At 26.3% G+C, this 24,465-nt stretch overlaps 1 protein-coding gene and 2 long non-coding RNA genes across 9 annotated transcripts in view; 1 reads left to right on the forward strand and 2 right to left on the reverse strand.

Annotated features, from left to right (window-relative positions):
• Positions 1 to 2,313: 2,313 nt before the first annotated feature.
• On the reverse strand, positions 2,314 to 4,548 carry LOC136081775 (uncharacterized). Of its 6 annotated transcripts, XR_010639102.1 has the most exons (5): positions 4,228 to 4,526; positions 3,479 to 3,573; positions 3,188 to 3,353; positions 2,875 to 3,047; positions 2,314 to 2,799 (listed from the first exon to the last, which is right to left on the reverse strand). It is a non-coding gene; the product is annotated as an uncharacterized LOC136081775 (long non-coding RNA). The 6 variants fall into 6 exon arrangements; XR_010639101.1 differs by having other exon boundaries at positions 2,875 to 3,353; positions 4,228 to 4,532; XR_010639100.1 differs by having other exon boundaries at positions 2,875 to 3,573; positions 4,228 to 4,536.
• A 4,375-nt stretch (positions 4,549 to 8,923) lies between these two features.
• The window catches only part of LOC100206742 (solute carrier family 22 member 15), a 62,727-nt gene continuing 47,185 nt past the window's right edge, over positions 8,924 to 24,465 (forward strand). The window contains exons 1-2 of one of the 2 annotated variants that reach the window (XM_065799870.1): positions 8,924 to 9,176; positions 18,055 to 18,238. In XM_065799870.1, coding sequence (XP_065655942.1) covers positions 18,061 to 18,238 — 178 coding nt within the window. In that variant the 5' untranslated portion in view covers positions 8,924 to 9,176; positions 18,055 to 18,060. Of the gene's footprint in view, positions 9,177 to 18,049; positions 18,239 to 24,465 lie in introns of both variants that reach the window. The other variant, XM_065799871.1, reaches the window with a different exon arrangement.
• Positions 12,935 to 13,369, reverse strand: LOC136081776 (uncharacterized). Its single transcript, XR_010639103.1, has 2 exons — positions 13,230 to 13,369; positions 12,935 to 13,031 (listed from the first exon to the last, which is right to left on the reverse strand). It is a non-coding gene; the product is annotated as an uncharacterized LOC136081776 (long non-coding RNA).

Below are 24,465 nucleotides of genomic sequence, written 5' to 3' on the forward strand. Positions count from 1 at the left end.
CCATCGTGATCTTATCTTTATTAACTAACTGGGTCGCGCATGGGATTGTTATGGATTTTAAGTCACTTTATTTTCATTTTAGTTTAGTCTTCTTAAGTATTTAAAGTTGTTTTTAGCAGAATCGACTGTAATTTTTTTGGTTAAAAAATTGGCGTATTTTTCATTAGTTTATGGAGAACAAAATGTATTAGACACACGATTATTGACATTTTAAATTTTTATGAATAACTTTGAAAATCAGACTTAAATTTCAAAACATATTTACGCGACAAAAAACAATTGTTATACAATGATTTAATTCGTAACCATTCGACAATGGTGCTTTTCTGCGATTCATATCCAATCGCCAACATGATTCGTTATAAATTTCTGCTTCAATTTGTAAAGTTATTTTCTTCTTTAGTGCTTGCATCCATTTTAACTTTAGTAAATAAAAATAGACATAAGCACAACTTAATAATTTATTTCATATATACTTATACAACATAGTAACAACATATATACAAAATGGTCACAACATTTAAACAAAATGGTCACAACATTTAAACAAAATGGTTACTATGTTACGATAACACTTATTTTTATTATTGACGTTTTATCCATTAAAATCAAACCATAGTTACCTAGACTACGAGTTAGGGATCTTTTTATAACTTTGTGAACTAAAATGCAATTATTATCACAATGAAAATTTACAATTAAAACCAAGTGCAGGTTACTTACAATGATATTTATTAAAATATGTGATACTTGTATTATTATGGGCCAAAACTCCATTCCCAATTTCATATTTAAGATATATTTTATAATTGAATATTTAATTTACTTCACAGCAGACTCTAAATAAAGTATATAACACGCTGTGATAAATTAATTTATTATAATATGACTTACGATGATCATATGTTGTGTAATTTTTCCAATTTAAATAGTATAAATAATTGAGCTCATATTTATATGGCAAAAATGAATAAATGAGACTGATATTTACATAAATACCTGTGTGTGTATAATATTAAAAGCACATTTTGATCGGCAACCTGACGAATTTTCTGACAATAGTTCTCTGACATAATAATTATAATGATATAGATACAATGACTTTAAAATGTTGCCATAGTATGATTACAATTTAAAAAATCTTAAACATTTTTAAAAAGATGCACAGTATCATTATACCATTAATATATTTAAAATTAAACGTATGACATTTAACATTACAAGCATATATTTAAAATATTTAAGTTGAAACTTAAATATAATGTTCTTTATTATTGGCAATATCGAAGATACTTTTTCTTATTCTTCATTATTGGCAATAACGGAGAGTAAGAAATAGTATTTAACTTACTATCTGTGTCTTTTAGGTATAAAGTGTTGGGGAGCACTCAAAATGTTAGGAAACTTATAAACTACATTGAGAAAAAAATTTATCGAATTTGAATAAATAAAGCAATTGTGCAAATACAGACGGATTCTTGAAAAATTCAAGTATATAAAGGTAGTCAACTGATTTTATTATTATAATATGCTAAAAAAGTATTAGTACTCAAAGATATCTGATGTATCAATTTGTGTGAAGTGTTATTTTTGTGCCAATTTTTATTTGACATTTTTACATGTTTATTTGTATACATACAAATACATGTATAATTATTTATACATATATAAGCATACTAACATATAAATATATATATACTAACACATAAATATTTACATATGCATGTATATGTATATATGTATGTATTTATATTAGGGTGGCTATTAAAATAACTTTTTTTCAAAATGTCTGCTCTCACCCTCTAAATGTGTTCTATATAATAAAATAATACTAAAATTTTTGAAAAAAAAAAATTTTTAGGGGTAGCTTCCCAGACGGCACATCTGGTTTTAATCTCGGAATTAAAACCCGTATAAACACGTGTTTGTTACGATCCAGGCGTAAACCGAAAACACGTGGATTTCACGGGAAGTTTAACTGGAGTTTTACACGTGTTTTCTAAGGTTTCAAACACGAGTTTTTTTATGTTTTAAGTACGTGTTTTTGAGGTTTTAAACTCGTGTTTTATGAGGTTTTAAATTCGTGTTTTCTATAGTTTAAGACGGACTTATGGCATTAAATAAAGTTTCCGAACGGAAACTTTATTTAATGCCATATTTAAGTTAGTTCAGGCATAAGTTTTCCAAACTTATGCCTGAAGCTGTTCAGCACGGTTTAATGATAAACCAAAAATACGTAGGTTTTGTTAGACACGTTTATAGCTTTAAACATGTAAACCTTTTTTTATATATACTACATTATATTTACGACAATTTTGTTGTTTTATTTTTGTTTTTTAAGGTAAATTATTTTACAATAATACTACAAAGAAAAAATAAACAAAGAAATAAAAATCCAAATCATTAAAAATAAGCTAATAAAAGACGTTTGGCACATGGTTACCATACATAATATTTAATTTCGATTGATCGCCTCTTCCGTCATTATAAAATCTAAAATCGTATAACAATACGCTTTCGCATTTTTACAAACAATTCCAGTAGCATCGAATGTTCTTTTTAATTTTTCTTAAAAGTCGGGTCTCGAACTTTACTAATTCCTCAATTGAGATAACCTGTTCAAATTTAATTTTATTAAAATCTTTATCTAAAAACTATTGCAGCAATTTCAAAATTTCTTTTAATGGTGTGACACAATCATTTGACGCTAAAACATGGCATCATCCATGGGAGAGGTTTCGTTTGTCTGATTTTTTGGTCGATCTGTATTGGTAATGGTTTTTGATGATTCGCCGTAATCTATTTAAAAAAAAACAAGTTTTATAATAAATAACAAAATAAATGATTATCTTAGTCTATTGTTTTGTATTGTACCTAAATAAATGCACTATAAAAAATGCTGTTTGAAAAAACCAGAGTGATGATTCGATGGAAGAGTGAAATTGCTTTTTTCCTTATTAATCACGCTTGTTTGTGTCTGCACATTTAAACGGAATTGACCCTTCATTCTTCTTTCCAAATTGTTTGTTAGAGCCACCTACTTCAACCTATATAAGAGACGCCCTTTAAGAATTTATGAAACCCTTTAAGAATTTATGAAACCCATTAAGAAACATAATTCATCAAATATACTATTGTACTTTTTAAATATTAGAAACTTTTAAATTAAATGCAAATAAGTTATTACTTTGGAAGGACCCAGAAGCCCGAGTATTCACAAGTATTTTCATTAGCATTTGTACCAGGATGCAAATCCTCTCTTAATTTATTTTTGCTTTTAAATATAGAAATCTTTAAAGGTTGATTCGAAACCATCTCATTTAGGTTTTGTTGCTTGTTAAAGTGCAAATATCCTGTTTTAAGATTAATTAGACTAATATACACTCAAATATAGGTAATAAATATAAACATAAGTTATACATAATGTTTAAAAAAACTATATGCACACATGCCCCCTTGTTCATTAATAGTCAACTACCTTAATCAACATTAATATTATTGTCTTCATTAAGTTTCTGAAGTCTTCTATAAATATATTGTCTTTATCTAGATTATGTGATAATGGTAAAACTCCTAAAAAATAAAATTTGCAAAAACAAAATTTACCAGAAATATTAGTGTCATTTTAAATTTTTTGAAGTTAAAGATAAATAACTAGAGTTTCAATACAAGTATTTTCATTAACAGTTGTACCACCATTAATATTTTTTCTCATTCTCTTTTTCGTTGAATATGTGAAAAACTTAGTAGTTGATTTTAAGTAGAATTATTAAGATTATTTTAGTAGATTATAAGTAAGTAGAAGACTTATAGTAGAATCTTTTCAATTTATGTTTTGTTGCTTATTAAAACCCACATATTCTGGTTTAAAAATGTTATATATATATATATATATATATATATATATATATATATATATATATATATATACACACACACACACACAAACAAAACAAAAAAAGTTCAGTATGTGCTAATGCATATCACTAGCCATAGTCTGCTTGATAATAGACCCTTACCTTTATCAGCAAAAAAAAATATAATTTCTGCAATCAGAATAAGAAATTTTCTTGCTGGCTTCGGCTCATGCCATATTTTTTATACTGCTGACTCATTTTTGTATCTTCTCAAACAATTAAAAATTAATTTACATAATAATTTTACATAATAATTTTATATAATTTTTAAATATAAAAAATTGATTTACAGATAAGTAAAGTTACTTACGGACAGTATTTTGCAACAAAGTATTACTAGATTTTACTGTCAATATTGGTAGAGAAAGTTTATTCGATGAAGCATAGGTAGTATATTGGTGCAGCCTCGCAGCTCGAAGACAAATTTAAAGATTCAGGAAAAAAATTTCCAGCTAAGGCTGATCGATATTTTTTCATATATTCTTTCTACTATGCTGAACTTGTTTTTTTTTAATTTTTGTTAAATAATTATTATTAATAGGATATCCTATAGCATTTAGTACACACACATTTATATAGGAACAACACTAGTACTTTCAAACATATAACAATAATAACAATACTAATAGTAATAACAATAATACTATTAACACAAAAAATGTATTATATATATATATATATATATATATATATATATATATATATATATATATATATATATATATATATATATATATATATATATATAAATATATATATATATATATATATATATATATATATATATATAATATATATATATATATATATATATATATATATATATATATATATATATATATATATATATATATATATATATATATATATATATATATATATATATATATATATATACTCACACTCTAAAACCTTCCGAATAATAAAAATGCAATAAATTTGAAAAATCGCGTGCTTTTAGTAATGGTTTCACATTCGTTGCGAAAACTTATGATAATTTAATACTCCATTTTTGTAACTGAAAAACCATAACTAAAATATCTTAAATCCAAACTGGTTTTTTGGTAAAATATAGTAGTTAATTTCACGGAATCAAAACCCTATTCTTGACACGTGTTATTCTTAGTGTTTTCGGGAGTTTTAAACACGCAACAGAAACCACGCGTAACTTTTAAACGAGTTGTGCCGTCTGGGTTAAACATCAGTTGGGTCCCAATAATTATCAAAAAAATAGTTCTTCAAAAGTATATTATGTTGGGTCTCAAAAGAAGCGAAATTATATAAAAATTTTAAAATTAATCATCATTTTATAAAAAACATTCAGAAAAAAAAATTATTATAAAATTTGCATATTGCATATTTTTAATTTTTAGTTTAAAAATATCATTTTCTAAACAGTGAAATCTAAAACAAAATTTTTTTTATAAAATGATGATTATTTTTAAAATGTTTATATAATTTCGCTTCTTTTGAGACCCAACATGATATACTTTTGGCAATCCAAGAACGAAACTTTATCGGTCCTTAAATGAATCCGCTAGCAAAGGTTAGCCATTATTGGACCAGTATATCCTTGCTGTCTGGGTACTTTAGTTGGATTGTGACGCTTATTGCGACGTAACAGGTCATTTTGTACAAATACTATAATTTTTTTTTTTTTCTAATTTCAAGCCTTGATAAATGGATAGACCTTAGGTATCACAAAACTTTTTTTGCATCTTTATACTCAATACTTACGATATTTACAAAATGTGCAAGAAAAATCATGTGCAACTTTTCGCCGTTAGAATTAACTGCCATTTAAAATTGACAAAACTTAATATACTTTGTACTTTTGAACTATGATAGTTAGCCAACCACATAGTGTCAACTTTTTTTATATTTTTTTTAGAGAGAGATTTTGGATTACGACTTTACTAAATACAAAAATTATGTGCAACTTCTTGCCTAACTAAAAAAATGGATTCCAAGAAAGCAAAAACTAAAAAAGCTTCAATAGCCCACAAAATTTTAAAAAGTAAACGAAACATTTTTCAGAAACTTTCTGTTTCCCTAACAGATTTTCTCTATATACTAATCAATAGGACGTTTTTGTTCCCATGTATCCACCATTCTAATTTTTTGCAAGGCCTCTTTATTTGGCATCGGTAATAACATACTTAAGTTTGAAGTTTGCGCAATGCGTGAAAGTGTCAAAACTGAAACATCAAAAAAAAAATCGGGCGCCCATGTCCCTACACGCTCACTTTCTCTGCCTAAACATGATGGCAATGACTTAATAAAATATTTAGTTTCACTATCTTATACTAAATTCATCCGAATTTTTTCAATTTCATCTAATTACATTTTAGTGTTATAACCATGTAAAATTTAGATTTTGATTACATTTTGATTACATTTTGCCCACTAAAATAGAAAGAATGTTTAACAAACTTTTTTAGAATGTAGAACTTTTTTTATCTGTTTATCTTAAAAAGGTGTCATTCCCAGCTTAACTAGTTTTCTACTATATGTGTGACACTGAACCTAACTCTGTAAATTATAGTTAAACGTCTAGTTTTTAATTTACAAAATATTTATAAAGTATTATATTATAGATTTCATCGAATATGGAAAAAATCTTTTTAAAGACTTTTTTAAAGACTAGAGCATTAAAAAAAGTGTACACAGATATTCAAGTGCCATGGGTCATGTGATCATAAATATTTTTATAAGTGAAGAGATGTCCTACTCTTGCACCTCCACCAAAGAAGTAATATTTTATGAGTGTCTAGTTTTTAATTGGTTACATTTTTTTAGAAAGAGTTGGATAAAATGTTGTAGCGCCTTTTAATTTACAGGAAGAGGGTGACCTAAGGTGAAATTTTCTGTTTAATTGTTGCATCTAAAAATAGATATGGGAATAAAAGATGCACAGAAATTGAAGAAAATATTTAGTACCAAAGAAGAAGTAGCTGTACAGCAGTGTAGTTCCTATAGTAAGAATGAAGCACTTGCTCTGTAGTAACAATACAAATTATCCAAGAATAATGATTGTCTATAGTTGCTACATTTGAGATTCTATGGATTAATGAGAAGTCTTCATCAACTTTGTACTGTAGACCTATGCGATTTATATAAGTTAAAAATTAAAATGATGTTTTTGTTTAGGACCTGAACCATATCAATAGACAGGAACTTCAGTCCACTCAAATTAAGAATATTTTTATTGAACACGTTTTTTTTTAATTCACAAATCTAAATATAATTTGCATTATTTTATAGAAGTTGAAAGAGCTTTAGAAGACAAAAAAAAATTAGAGTTCAGTTAACTTTAGAAGTTAAGCGGCTTCAAAGTAAATATATATTATAACACTTTTCATTATATAGCTTAATAACTGTGTCATTTAAAATAAAAGTTGGGAATTTTTCATCTTCTAACTTTATATAGTAAACAGTAAGGAAAATTTTGCAAATAAAATTGAAATTTTGAAGCCTGACATACATTTATGTCTGCAGAAAACTTCTGTCACCGGGTTGATCTTACCTTAGCAGATTCAATTTCAATGACTAGCTTAACTGTAGAATGGTAACTTTGAAAAAGTTATTGTCAAGTCTATGCGACTAACAGATTTTAACAATTGGAAGGACTCTTCATCTCCTTTTAAGATGAATAAGTAAACCCTAGACCAAATCACTTTAATATGGTTTATTTGACAACAGAGAGAAACCTGTTGTAAGAACACGAGGAATTCAACATATAAAAAAAAATGATATTGTCTAGAATTTGTCCGCTTATACCAAAAAACAGGAAAAAAAACTTGCATTGGTATAAGAGCGTAGTCCAACGACAATTTAGTCGTTTCAGAGTGAATTAGACTCTTTGTGACATGACTATTTTATAGTGTCATTGATATTTCCTGTCAGAATACATTTATATCAGTTGTCTTAAATTTAAAATACCATATTGCACATGAAAGATGTTAGTGTTAATGTTTTTAGTGTACAATGTTGAGCCATTTCTTACAAAGGTTGATACTTTGTGGTAAAGGTCGAACATTCCATCTTTTATATATGGGTCTAACCATATTTTATCTTTTCCAAGTGTAAAGCAGAACTACTTGCAAAGAACTTTTTATCTAATTTATTTCTGAATCTAGTGACCACCATCCTGGAGAAATTGGTTATTCTATTGTAAGGCATCAAAATCACTTCGGCATTGAATGTTACAGTTATTGCTCACTTAAACTTCTCCATAGCTTGTGATTCGGACAACATACATGATTGTTTCTTTCTAAACTATTTAACAAGTGCCTAAATATATTTTCCTCCGAGCTGATAAATTGCATTTGTTGTTCTTAAAAGTTTGCTCTAACACCTCTATCGCCAACTTCTTACAATTATTAGCAAAGACTTTGAATCTTAGGATAAGTAAATACATTTCCAAATTTGAAATTGGTTATTTTATTAAAACAAAAAATAAAAAAAACTGCTCACAATGTTTTTTACTAATATAAAATGATCATTAATTCATTTTCATCTTTAATATAATTAGTATCGGAAGTTATGCGGTTCAATATTTGGTTTCGAACATATATCAGTTAATCTTAGGCCTAAATCAAAAAAAAAACAAATAATTGGCTCAGGTTATCATAAATTTTTATAAGGATTTTAATCCCTGCACCAGTGCAATTTTTATAAACGTCTAAACTTTTTAAATTTATGTAAGTGCGTCAATTTGCGTCAGTACTATTATAAAATATACAAAGATAGGAAATATGAGAACTTTGCAGTTTTAAAATGAGAAATAAATATAAAAACGAGTAAAGATTTTGTTTGATAGAGTATTTCAATGTCTTATATTTTATAATTTTTTTAGCTCATGTTGAAATTCTTTGGCATATTTTCAAAACAAGTGTAATTTTTTAAATTACTAGTGATAATCTCATTTGTATACTCAAAAATGTAATTTAACTCAATTAAAAATCTTTTTTTTTTAGTAATAGATTTGTACTTAAATTTTGTTTAGATGCATAGCTTTACGTCTATTTCCGACCTTTTTGTCTTATTTGGTACCCTGTCAACTATTGTTCCTTCAATGGTTAATAAAAATTGTTGGCATGGTTGCTTAAATCAAAATAACAATATAATAAAGAGGTTTTCCCGTATTTTTTTGATAACAATCTTAAGTATAATAATCTTTTCATTTATAATCTTTCCCTGGCATAAACAAAACTGTTGATTTTTTCGTATCAAAACTAAATAAAAGACATTTAGCAGGTAAAGTTCTTTTTTCTCAATTATAACATAACTCAAAAGCTTTTTTTTAAAGTTTTTTTTTGTTGTTCTTTTTTATTGACTTTTTTCCCAAACAAAAATAAAACAATCTATTAAAACTTTAAAAACTGTACTACTATTAACTGTACTACTATTAACTGAACTATTAACTAACTTCACATAAACACTGTACTACTATTAACTGTACTACTATTAACTGAACTATTAACTAACTTCACATAAACACTGTACACAGTTAGAAAAATACACTTTTATTTCCCTAGATTTAGTAAAATAAGCATTAACCGATTATTAGTATTTATGAGTGTCTATTATTTTTTGAAAAGACCCTGAACATTGATTGTGGACATGTTGTTTTAATTTTTGTATTAAAAATTTTAATGACAAAATATTGTATAATGTATAAGCATATTTTTAAAATATGCTTATACATTATACAATAATTTTTTTTGATAAGTATTTTCTGATCACATCACTCTCTCTAAATTCTATCAAATTCAGAAATCCGTCTTCTTGGAGCTTATAAATTTAGCGTCTAGATGAAAAAAAGCCGCAGAGATATTTTTTATTTAATTTAACATTAAAAAACAATTTATTTTTTTGTAGCAGAAAAATATCTTTTAGATATTTGTCTGCTTGAAAAAAAGTTTCTATATCATTTCTATAGAAAAAATTATGATCAAATTTTGTATAACGCACCAAAAATTTCACTTACGAAACAAAAAGAAATCAATTGGAAACTTTAAATGCAATTTTAATTTTTTTATAAAGAAAGTGATCATCAGATCCTAAATCACCGATCAACATAACCAGTGACGTAAACAGAGGAAAGCACAACTCTACAAAGGTCCCGGAGTTTATTATATTAAAGTAATTTATTAATACTATTCTTGTATATTATTCTTATACACTTATACCTATGAATACATACACTGTTATATATATATATATATATATATATATATATATATATATATATATATATATATATATATATATATATATATATATATATATATATATATATACTTGTTGCAGTGTCAGCCGTTGATTATGACCTTGCGTAATGTACTTTGATGAAGTTTTGTTTAGCCTATCTAAGGATCGGTTAGCTTTCGCAGCAGTAGCCGTAACCTGAGGTTTGAGTTTAATGTCTGCCGAAATTAGAACTCCCAAATTAGAAACTCTTTCTAAATGAGTAACTTCAAGTGCAAGTGTCCTGGCATGAAATATTTTTGTGTTGATATTTTTTTTCTTCATCCTATATGCATCACTTTAAACTTCTCGAAATTGAAATTCATTAACCATTACTGTGATCATTCAACGGCTTTGTTTATATCTGCTTGAAAAAGATCGGCGTTCCAGTCCAATTTTATTATGCCGATGATTTTTCTATCATCAGAGTAGAGCTTGATCTGATCAAATTTTTTTTGGAAGATTGATGATATACAGAAGTAACTGTAATGATCCTAAAACTGAACTATCCCAGTCGGCAAATTTAGTTGTAAATGCGCATTAGAAACTCGTTTAAATACGTATCGATGTGGTATGTATGTTAGCCATTTTATTGTGTCGAATACGCATTAGAAATACGCATTAGATGCGTATAAAGACAGGTATACAATACGACGCCTACTGAGTATCAAACTCGCATTTGAAACTCTTGTAAACACGTATAAAATACGATAACCAGAGAATATTTAATACGATATTTTCCTGGTATTACATGCGCATTTAAAACTTTCCAGAATACGCATTATTTACGAATATTTGTTAGCCATTTTATCGTGTCAAACGCGCATTAAAAATAGACATCAGATGCGTATAAAGACAGGTATACAATACGACGCCTACTGAGTATCAAACTCGCATTTAAACACGTATAAAACACGATAATCAGAGAATATTCAATACAATTTTATTAACTAATATGAATTCATAACATAATGAAAATGACTAGCAATAAGAAACCCGTAATACGGGTTATGAGTTATTAAATCATTAATAACAATAAAAACACATTAATAACTTGATATATTATCTAAAAAATTAAATACAAATTTATCTATAAATATTTTAACTTTGACTCCCTATCAGCAACGTCATTGCTTATAGTTAACGACGAAGACCGCATCAACATCAGTTGAGTTCTTTTTAAAATCTGTCACAACACAAGTACCAGAAACGGAGAGTTAAGTAAAGCCTGCAAATACCTAAAAAATTAAATTAAAAAAAAATTACAATTTTTAATTACAAAAGTACTATTTGCATTTTATTGTTAGTAGAATTAGGATAATAATAACAGAAAATATATATTCCGTGACTACAGAATAATTAAAAAAGATTATAAAAAGGCTAGACAACACAATGTAGTAACACTGGCAAATAACACCACAACTTAATAAAATATTTTATTAACTTAAATACTTGGACTGAAAAGATTTTATTTATTACAATATTTGAACAATCGAGGGACAATTATAGTTAAACAATTTAAACAATTATACCATAAAATAGCAAGCAAATCGTAAAATATTTCTTAGAAATGATCTATTTTTTTCATTTGACTACTATTTTCAAGTTGCCTATAAGCATTTACATTAACAACTTCATTGAGCCTAATACTATCTATTTCAATTTAACTATTATCATTAAACATATCCAGTAATCTTACTATCGCTGCAACTGAATAAATGAACGTAAAAGAATCTTACAAATTGTGATCTTTTCTAATCAAAGACTTTATTTAAACTTAAGATTTATTGAAATCCATATCTTTTTATATGTTTACATACATTAGTCGTTTATCAAAAATATTAAAAAACATTTATTTACATCAATTATTTTTAATTAAAAAAGAATCTAGACTACAATGCACAAAATTATTTTTACCATAATGCATAAAAATAATAAATGCACAATCTTGTATAAAAAAATGAAGCTATGTCAATCAGTATATTTTACTCTAAATTAATTATTTAATTATATATATATATATATACATATATATATATATATATATATATATATATATATATATATATATATATATATATATATATATATATATATATATATATATATATATATAGGGGAACATGGGGTAAAATGGCGAGTGGGGCAAGATGACGACCTACAGTTATCTCTTAAGCAAAACTAAATATAACAGTTGACTTTAGCTGAAAGGGAAGTAGATTAATTTCACTAGATTTATCAATGGTTTCTTTTTAAATATTATTTTTGTGACGAAAGCTAAGTATTAAAAAAGTTTTTCCGACATTGAAAAAAAAACTTTTTATCCTCGTTTGACTTGATTTATTACATTGCTACATCACCAGCTAAAGGTAAGTTTTATTTTTTGGGACAGACTAAGATAAAGGCGTTTTTCGAAACAGTCGTCATCTTGCCCCATGTTCCCCCATATATCTATTCACATACCTTTAAAAAGTGGTATTACACTTTACACAATGAAATATGGAAATACATCATCATTTTTTTCAACTACTTTCAAAAGGAATTTATTTTTTTCTAGTCTGTTATTTTTTCTAAGAAAGAATATTTATAAAGATACAGAGAAATATAAAATATACTGAAATATAGGCAGATTTATGTTTATAAACTTTTGTGTCAACAAATTACAGTCAGTTTTCCATGTTAAATACATAAAATATATATCTAATATAACATATATCAAATATCAAATAAATCCAATATCAAATAAAACAAAATAGTAAACTTACTCAAATCAGTATCAGTTATACTGTGTGAAGTAACAAAAAAACGCTGTAGTTCTTTTCAATTGCTCTAAAAAATAACTTTCAGCTCTTTCCAATTGCACTAAAAAAAAAAAAAAACTTTCTTAGATAAGTTGCCAAGTTCTTAAGAATTTAAAAACAAATAAGTAAAAAAACAAAGAACAAACAAACATTTATTTGTTAAAACTACTATATTTAAACAAATTAAATTTAAAAAAGTGTAATGCCAATTCTCCTTAAAGGCTAAAAAAAAATTTTCAGCTCAAATTTGCTTGCATACCTTGCTTGTAAAACCATGTGAATAAGAAACACATTTAGAAAAGCCTAGAAACTACTTAAAGATGACATATGCAACATTGAAGTTTGAACGTTGACTGGACTAATTATTAGCAGATGTTTTTAAAAAATTCATAAAAATTTACATATATTCGTTCTTTTATATTGCATAAATACATCATATGATAAATCTGAAATAAAAAAATGTAATGGATAAGCAAATACAAAGAAAAACATCATATATGAATCGCAAATCAATATATCAGATAGAGATAAGATGTCATGATAAGAGAGTAGTAGTTGTTAAATATTGTTATTTCATGTTAGCTTTTAGAAAACAATTCATGTTGGTACGTCATGGTTCTAAAAATTCAAATTAAGATATAAACAAAATGTATATGTGGCAAAATGATTTTTCTTGAGTGGCTTTTAGTGAATGATTAAAAGCAGTGACTTTCAATAATAAAACCACTTATAATTTTTAACAATAGACACCAACATAAAGGTAAGCCAAATGTAACAACATTAGTAACATAAATAACAACTTTATGCCAAATCTTGCTCAACACGTTTGCCAAGTCACACACTTTGAAAACATGATCCATAAATATTATAAGAAGTGTTTATATATGTTATATAAATTTAAGTAAATATATTGTGTTTTATAGTTAGTATATATGTTTATATTATGATGTTTCTATGTCATGGAAACAACATAATATAAACATATATACTAACTATAAAACACAATATATTTATTTAAATTTATATAACATATATAAACACTTCTTATAATATTTATATACACAATAGATACATTTTATACTATTTTAAAAATACATTTATAAAACAATTATATAACACATATTACCACATACATATATTTATCAAAAACTTTTTAATTCTGAACATAATATAAACATATATGCAAACTATAGACATATATAACTTGAATTGCGTGAACAAAAAATTTTAAAATAACATGAAAAAATCTAAAAAGGTTCATATATATTTATATATAAAGACATATATCTCGTAATAAAATATCAAATTATAATCATATTTAATTTAAATCAAATACTTATTGAATAAAGAACAAAAAACAGATAAAAGAACTGCAATCCTAATAACAAAATTTAACGTTTAGCAACAAATAAAATGTCAGCGTTGGCTCAAAATTTTAACTTATTTTTCTAAATTTTCTAAAACAGAACAAAAAAAGGTAATAGTATAACAGAAATGTCAATAAAATAGTAATCAACGGAATAAAATAAGTAAGGTATGAAATGATAGGATTTAACGTATATTTGAATTATATTAATTTAGGACTTCATAAAACTAAATTAATAAATTTAAAAGTAGTAAATAAATATTTTTATGATAAAGTTTTAGTAACTCTTTTAGTGCAAAAAAGTACTGTAACTGTACTGGAGATAATTTACTAAATTTCTCAAAGGAAACCTTTTTAATTTAAATTTTATTTTCGCTATATCAGTTTAAGCATGCGCTTTAAAAGCAAAGATTTTCGTTTTTCCTTTATTTGGCAATATTTGATCAAAATCGGGTTCGATATCATATCCGATTTTGATCAAATATTATAAATACGTATTTTTGATAAATAAGTGGTATTGAACTCGAATTCGAAACTTAAAACTAAATGCGTATTTTTCTGGTATCAATGGCGGTATGTTATACGTGATCAATACTACGAGTATTTACAATACTAGATATGCCGACTGGGATGTGGTACACTGGTAACATCTATATAATTTGAGGTGTGTTCTCCGATTACGACTCTGCCGCCTTCCTAAGAGTTATGCCACGCGTGGAGCTCATTTTTGATTCTGTAGCTTTGAAGTTTTTAGAGGAGTCCTTTGTAATGGACTTTATCAAAGGCTTGTTCTAGATTCATAAATGTTACATTTGCAACGTATACTTGGTACATACCTTCTGTCATAATATCAAGTGTCTCAAATAGGCTCGTCAGGAACAACTTTTTGAAAACAAACCCATGTTGGGTTTTTGATATCAAACCGTTTAAAATGCAGTGATTCATAATCTAGTCTCAAATAAAACGCTCCATAACTTTGTCAAGGTTACTATAGATGAGAATAGTCTATATTAAATGCTTTGAGTTAACATTTGCCGTTAATAAACGACGTCGGTACCTATCGACGTGTTCTCATCCAAAGTTTCGAGTCTCTTCTGTACTTCATCTTTTGTTATAATCTGTGTCTTTGTTGCACTTGTCACTTCTATGCGTGGTTCGAAATCTGACATTGGCTTAATTACAAAAACATACTGAAAGTTGTCATTTAAAATTCGACATATTTCCAATAGATACTAGATAATCGGTATCGGGTTTATCGTCTGGTATTGGCGCGATAACTTACATCATCAATATTGAGATGACGCATTAATGGTAGCGAAAACATCGGTTATGTTAATATCGTTCAGTATCAGTGCGATACCTTACAGTATAGATATCGAAATCATGCGATACTGTTATTGAAAAAATTGGTTATATTGGTATCATTTGATACCGATACCATTAGCATCATTTGGTATCGCAGCTCGGGTCTTCGCGAAAATTTGCATTTTATTTTATAAACAATTAGTAATTTGAAATAGTAAATTTATATAACAACTTAGATGTAAAGGAGAGTGGGGAGAAGTGGGACAATAAAAAATATTTCTAGAATAATTTTAATATCTTTTTTCTATAACTTTTGTACTGCACCAAACAATTTTTAACATATAAAGTATAATTTCGGGCACTGATTTCATTCACTAAAATTGACAGCAGGTTGCAATAAAATATAAACTTTACAATATGCTATTTTTAACTTGAGGAGCTGTGCTACTAGGGTAAATTGGGAAAGCCATGGAATCGGGTCAAGTAAGTAATTAACAACATATTAACAAAAACTTTTAACTAAAACTATTAAATTCATAAACCACGTAATCCTCATCAAAATATTTAAGAGATTTCCACAAAATATTTACACATAAGTGGTAGAAATAGAAGATTAAATAATTTTCTTTGTCTTACTTCACCTCTAAAAAAATCTTATCAAAAAAGATGGGGTACTTGTCAAAAAGGTAGTTTTTACCACACGTGGAAAGACAGAGCGTTGTTTGCTAAATAGATTGGGAAAAATCTCATTTTTACATTAAATAACGTTGATTGATGACATCTCCTAATTGAAATTTTGGAGATGTCCCACTTCTCCGCGTCCCACTTCTCCGCACTCTTCCCTATATAATTGACTCATATAGTATAATTGAAATTCTCAAGGACTGTGTGGTATCGTTTCACATCATATTTATCATTTAATGTTTAAAGTAGTATCGCAACATTAATTTAATTAATTGTGTGGTATCGCTTCCATAATTTAATTTCTTATCTGGTATCGTTATTTTAATTTAATTGATTGTGTGGTATTGCTTTCGTATTTTAATTTCTCTGTGGTATTGTTACTTTAACTAAATCTCTCGTGGTATCGTAGTTCTTCTGTGGTATAGTCTTTTGATCTGTGTTCAAATTTTAACAACCAACCCAGTACACACAGGGTGTAAAAAAGATGTCTTTTAAACGTTTTTTAAACGTTTTGGACGTCTTTTGAACGTTCAAAAGACGTCTTATTTAGGTCCTGTGCCCACTGGGAAAGTAAACTAATCATCATTATGCCTCTTATAACATCATTAACTAAACATTAAACTAAACCTTTAAAAAGCAATCTTACTTGTATTCTTTTAATAATAGATTCAAAAGGTCACATTTTGGTTGTTTTTTTTTCTAATTATGACAATACGGCCATTTGATACCATACCATACTTTTTATTATCAGTATCGTGTGGTATCGAACCAATACCGATGGTATCGACATTAGTATATAAGCGATACCATACGATACGAGAATATTTTTCTTGGTATCGACTTACACGATACCGATTATCCGTATTTGATCTTTTACATTCTGCATTTTATTTATGTAGACGTTAATCGATTTTGAGTTATGGATTGAGGCTTGAATAATTGCTGATTCGTATTGTAGAGCTACTACTTTAAACTCGTTATTGACCTGCTTGCATGATTCGGCGTGTTTCTTTCGAAGGATTTTATGTGTAAAGCGCCGAGCGACTCGGTACTTCTCCCAAAATGTTCTTTTTTCTACGATAATCTCTCTAACTTTCGGTGTTAACCATGGGCTGGGGATTTCGACGATGGGATTGTTCATAGTTAGTATTTAACACTTGCAAGCATCTTTTTTGACAAAAAAAAAAAATCGTAACGCTCTTTTTGATATAAACAAGATTTATTCAGATAACAACTCAATTTAGTCTGCTTTATTTGAGGTTACTTTTCTATTAAGCAAAAAAAAATTTTTTTGGTAAAAATGTTAAGAAATTGATATATTTATTATCAATTTTTAAGCATAAGCTCGGTTTATGAAGCTTAAAAGCTTAATATAAGCAGAGTACAATGAGATGTAGTCGAAATGAGATAAAGATTACGTTTACTATAATTTTGCTGTTAAATTCCGATCATGAGCTTACTCTTTATCGGAATATTAAGACAAGCATGAAAAGAAAAAAACCGGGAAATAAGTATTACTTTTTTAAAAAGTAGCCCACGTGGAGTCGTTTTATAAACAACAATATGACATACAAAACAATTTAATACGAATTTATTTAAAATTGAAGTACAAATATCAACATATATAAATGACATTTTTAGACATAACAGTGGTTATTTTTAATTAATGAAGTATGTAGTATTACTATGTAAAAGTTATTACTATTATTTTTAATATCTAAAAGTTTAGTGTAAAATGACAAATTATCAAGAAGTTATTGAGTCTTCTATCGGACAGTTTGGTCGATCTCAGTTGATTATTTTAATTGTAACTGGGTTACCTCAAGCTATAGCAGCATGGACTATGGTTATGCTAGGGTATGCAGGAATAGAGCAAGACTGGTGGTCAGAAACTACGAGTTTCAACAGTACATGTAAGGTTGCTATTTTTAAAAGATTTTAAATCTTATCTTATGCTGTTTTGTGTTGTGATTATATGGGATTTTTAATTTTGAGATGAGACTATCAGTATTTAAAATTATCAAAGTTAAATATTTTCTTAAATATGAATAAGTTTATTGCAGTCGGTAACAAAACAATTCATTTGATTAATTCTGAGTAAACATTATTAAAAAAAACCATAGTTTAATCCTTTACTATCAAAAAAGATGAAAAAGATAAGTATTTTTTAATTGCAACTAGACAAAAAAAAAAAACACTTTTTGCAAACAAATTTGCTACAACTGCATCAAAAAAACAACTTTTTCCTTATAAAATTTTAAGGTTATCTGTAGATTTTAAACTGTAAATTTAGAAAGTGTGTAATAATGAAAACAACAATATACTTGTTGTCATAAAAATGATGGAATTAGTTGTTGAAATAATAGCTATATTGCATATAAATATTAGGAAGTTATATTTTATTAAAAATTCATTTAAATATGTAATGTATAATTTTTGTGTTTACTAATCAGTAGACATACTTTGATATATATTTTTTTATAAATACTTTTTTTTAAAAAAAAAAAAAAAGATATCTTCAATTTATTATTTAAAAATAAACTTTTTCAAAGTATTGAACAATAGATAGCTTAACTAATAAAAAAATAGACTAAATAAATAATTAAAAATAATAAATAATAATAAGTAACTCTAGGAGGTCTTTATTAATGATCTGCTTTAACAGTCTATCTATAATAAGCAAGGCAAGCTATAGCTATTCAGTCTAGACATTTTTTGTACAGGTTTAATAAAATTTTGAGTTGGCGATATTTAACTTAACAGATTAAAAATTTCTTTTGATAGATAATTAAATCATCTAATAAAAATCTTGTTCATTTTTAACAACCTTATATTGTTGCTTTCACGCAAAAAAGTTAATTAGGTTACAGTAATTTAATTAATAGTTGACTTTCAATAAAACACTTTCAATAAAGTTATTATGACATTTATGTTTACTATAATAACTAACACTCAGCTACCTAAATAATTTTAAAAATATTTTTAAAATTAATTAAGCAAATTAATTTTTTTGTAAGTAAATTGCATTTATTTACAAAAAAATTAATTTGCTTAATTATAATTTTTAAGTTTATTCAGGTGTAAAACAATAAAAAAAGTCACACTTTAATTCTTTATTGTTGAGTAAATTTAGGTTAAAGATAAAAAGTATGCATATAATTTAGCAGTGTTGATACCGTTTATATTCTAACTAGGAAAAAAATATTTAGACTTTTGCTTCAACAGCATTAAAAATATATATTTTCTTATAAAGTTATATGTTAATATTAAACTGTAGATTAAAAAGTTTTTTTACAATAAAAATAACCAATTCCTGGTTGTCATAAGAAAGTAATTAGTTAAAGAATTAACAGTTATGTCACATGTGAATATTTAGAAATTTTGTTTCAGTATTACCATATTTAATATTGAAAAAAATGTTAACTTAATTACTATTAATATATTAATAGTTAACTATTTTATCACTACCAATCTGTATCGAACAGAAGTTTGTGTTTAAAGTTGTTGTAGATTCTATTTTTTTTCTTTTCCTTTTTTTTTTAAGAGATATTTATCTCTATACAAGGTTTTTTTGAGGTATGTATTTCCAAAATACCTTTAAATTTAGATGGCAAAAAGGAATGCTTGTGTATACACATACTGATATAAGTCTCATAAGTCTCAAGTAAATTAAATAATATTTAAAAGATGCAATGCAATTTACTTTAATGACTAGTACCTATCAATGAAACATGAAAAAATAAAAAGTTTAAACTTCTAACGGTTCAAAAGCTATAGTGTTTTTAAATTCAGCCAAATGGTTGCCTAAGTTTGTCATTATAAGTTTTTTGTAGTAGTTAGGCTAAAACATGATTCCTGATCAATTTTGAGGTTGCTGAATTCAAAAATGTCGATAAGATACCCAAATTTAAAATATTTTAAACATGGTTACCTTTCAAATGCTATCTATTTTGTTACAAATTTAATACTTTTTCTTTATATAAATTACGTTTTGTAAAAAAGTAACACATTTCTAAGAAAATGTCGTCAAAACAAAAAGCTAACAGAAAACAAATTTAGGAATTATATTTAGCTCATTAATCTAATTGAAAGAAATTCATCTTAGATCATTTTGAGATAAAAATCCATGACAAACCATTTATGATATGATCCAGTGTGCTGAGATTAATTCTGGTTATAAAAGAGTTAAATGAAGTTTTCATGTTGCCAGAAGAATGAATAAAAAAAATTTAGGCACCCTATGATCAAAATCGCATTTAGTTACTATAATGGAGTTTCCCAAAGGTAGACTGCTAGAAATTTTGAATATAGCACTAATTAATTACTCGTTAATGAAAAAATTAAAAAGTTAGAAACTTGAAGTAATCACTATCAAAATAGAATTTCCCAAAGATCAAAGATCTGATTGCCTGTATCAGAATTTGCAAAGAAAATTCTTATTAATGGGTAAATTTTATTTCATTTTAGCTTACAACACAATTATTGTCAATAATATTTTTTACTCAAGCAAGATATAGTATAGAAAAACTGCAAAATGTTACCAAAAAATACTTGTTTTTGATTTCTGATAAAGGGGTGTCAAAATGTACTTTGTCCCCTGCTGCGTAATAGTTAACCAAAATCTTTACTTGGAACATTGCATCAAGAAATGATTACCGTTTTTTACTAAAGAATATCATAATGGTGACTAATACTAATTTTGGCCTGACCTTGCCTATTCGCATTATGGTGAAACAGTGACATCATTTGAAAAGATTTCCACAAATTATGTGGCTAAAGTTGATAACTTTGATTATTCTAAAAGGAATGGTCTATGCAAAGAACTAACAGGCAAGAAATCTAAAACATCTTTGAATAAAGATAATATCCTGGCTCAAGAAAATGGACAAGTGGAGTAAATACTTTATATAAATACATTTCTGTTTTATTTGTAGCTTAAAAATTGTTCTCTACTGCAGATAGTTGTTTCAAAAATTTTACATTTGGTGTATTGTATACACTTAAGTAGAATCTGTATCTTTTGGGCTGCAATAGTTGCACTATTTAAGCTGAAGGCTGCAAAATTTAGAGAATCCCATTTTATGGTCTAGGTACTTTATCTTATATGTTGCATAAAACTCCTTAAGGCTACAGAAAGTCAGTTATGTTTATTTCTTCCAATACTAACAGTTTTTTTTAATCAGGAATTTGCCTTTAATACCCATCATCACAGTTAAAAACTTTAAAATATTTGCTGATTTGATGCTGTTCATCAGAGTACGTTATGACATAATTTTGGTTGTGTAACGACTCTACCTTTTAAATTTTGCTTTAGGAAACTGAAAACTCTTGCTGCTTTTCTAATTTTAGGATTCGATGTCAAAATTTGAAGTTGCTGCATTTGGTTAAAAGCTTTAAATTTTTCTTTCATGTTTTCAACAAGAAAACCTAGATCGCCAGTCTTGGTTTGAATCTCTTTTAGAACTCCAATGTTGCTTGGTGCAACAAGATTTGATGAAATACAGTTTAAAGTTTCCTAATAACTGCTTCTTAAACCTTTCTTTTTCTTTTAAGATAAAGACTTATTATAAGTATTGTATAAATGAACTTTTAAAGTTTTTTTAAAGGACATTTTAAGTTTATACATAATACTGTTTAGCAATGATTTTGTCAACTTCAGCAAAGTTTTCTCCACTACATCTTTAATTAATTGTATCTCCATCTCTTTTGTTTCTTATTCTAATTTATGTCATTATTCTGCAACATTCATTGAGAAAACTAAAAAAATTGAAAAAGAAACTATATTTAGACTTTTAAACGTTGTTATACTTTATTTAATGGCCAAACATCACATTTTTTTAGGCAAATAGTGAAAGCATATACCATGGTAACCAATGGTAACAAAGCAAAAAAATTGTTTTGACCATTTTAAAATCAAAAAGTGATCATCGAAATTATTGATTTTTTAAAAAAAATCTTTTAACTCAATAGCTTCACAAGTTTAAGTACTAATATTTAATTATTTTTCCACTAGATTTATTATTCCCATATATATTCCCACTCAAAATTATTCATAATAAAGTACCTCAGAATTTGATGAAAATTGGTGGGTTGCTTAATCAATAAATGAGAAAGGTGATTCCTTAAAATTTCAGCATAAAATCTTTTGTGGTTTATGAGATATAGTCATTTTAAATTTCTGATTTTTCCACAAAAAAAAACTTTATTACCAAAAACATGTTTTGTTCATACTTTGAAGCTTTATATTTATAAAAAAAATTTCAGTAAGCCTTCTAGTTTTTTTTACTAAATACAACTCTAGACTTACTTTAATAAAATTTTGACATTGAATTTTCAAATGTCACATTTTATTCCTAATGGCTACCTAAAAATCCTAAAAAATTGTTTGCAAATATAAAAAGTTGATTTTTGATGAGTCAATATACAAAATCTGCAATTTAAGAAGTGAAAAGACATAATTATTCAGCATATTTTTTAAGTTTCTATAAATAGTAGGCTTCCAAATTTTTAAAATTTACTAATAAGATACCTAAAAAATTATGGACTTCTAAAAATGGCTGCGGCTAAAAGAAATGTGCCTCCACTTCAAACCATTGGTAACCTTGGATCAACAATGGTTTTGATAAGATTTTTTTTTTCCACTGATTTATTAGACTTTATTAGAGTGATTTCAGAAAAAAAATTAGTGCGTGACCATGGGGAAGTTACAAAATTAGAACAATGAAATTTGCCCAAAATACATTAAAAAAAATAAAAATAGAGTTATTGTATTTATTTACTTTATATAAATATCAAAATTGATATTTCAAAATGACATATTATGCTTTAGAAGTCTAAAACTATATTTTATTTTGAGGTTTATAATTTTTCTTTTTAATTTGGAAAATATTTTAAATCTGCAACTTTTGTTAACACAATAAATATTTGTCATGACCATTTTAAAATCAAATAATGACCATTAAAAACTTCAAATTGAAATACCATCTCTACATTTTTTGATTCAGCACCCTTTAAAATAGTCAGGTATTATTATTTAGCCATATTCTTCCTCTTAAACAGAACTTTTTCATTTAAAAGTACAACTTCAAAATCCATTATGTCAGACTTCAAAATCAGAGTATTTTAGTCTGCATTTCCAAATCTTATAGCTTTTGAATCATTTGGATTTTGGACCATAAACTTTTTTTTTTAATATTTCAGTAATAGGTATAACTGTTCAAAATTTTCTAAAAATCTGAGGGGGTGACTTTTTAATATTTTTGTTCTATATTAATTTTTAATATTTTTGTTCTATATTTGCATGGAATTACCTCATCCTTTTAGCCCTTGCATCAAATAATATAGTATTTTTTTAGTTCAAAGCATGGCTGATAAACATGTTTTGTAGTTATTGAATGGTTGACTAAAATTTTTAACCTTATGTGTAGTCTAATTTCAGTAGTTTTTGAAATAAAGTAAACTTAGTTTTTAAAAATTTAACATTTTTAAGGTACCTAAAAAATCTTAACCAACAAATGTTGATTTTATAGATTTAAAAGAAAAGTCAATGAAAAAAATTTCAATTCAAAATCAAGACTTCAATTAAAGTTATGAGTCCTAGTTTATAATTATAAGTTAAAAACCTGTGTCAGTTTATTAATAAGTTAAAAAACCTGTGTCAGTTTATTTTTATAGAATGTAGAGGTTTTAAACTTAATATTGTTATTAAAATTAATCATAACATTAAGGAAGTTTAATTTGTGATCAATTCTCTTCCTCTTTAGTAAATTTAAGGAATATTAATTGTTTATGTTGTCTAGGAAGGTAAGTACTTCATTATTATTTTTAAAGATTTTTGCATTTATTATTTTTTAACCAAATATTTTCATGTTGACTAAATAAATAAATAGTTTAGCTAAAGTGAAAGCTAAGAAAGACCCTGTGGTAGCTCCATATATATACTTCAGTAGAATCCTGTTAACTTAACTATGAATTGAAATATATTTATTGTCTGACTTAGCGAATATCCTGGTTCATTAGTCACTTCTTTTCCTTCTTTCATTTCATCATCAACTGTCTCAATAATATCATGAACAATTTCTTCTTTTGATATCTTTTGATGATGGTGCTTTAATAATGCAAAGTGAAAGCGTAATCTACC

This window comes from Hydra vulgaris, chromosome 06 (assembly GCF_038396675.1).
Source record: "Hydra vulgaris chromosome 06, alternate assembly HydraT2T_AEP".
In the NCBI taxonomy this organism is placed as follows: domain Eukaryota; kingdom Metazoa; phylum Cnidaria; class Hydrozoa; order Anthoathecata; family Hydridae; genus Hydra; species Hydra vulgaris.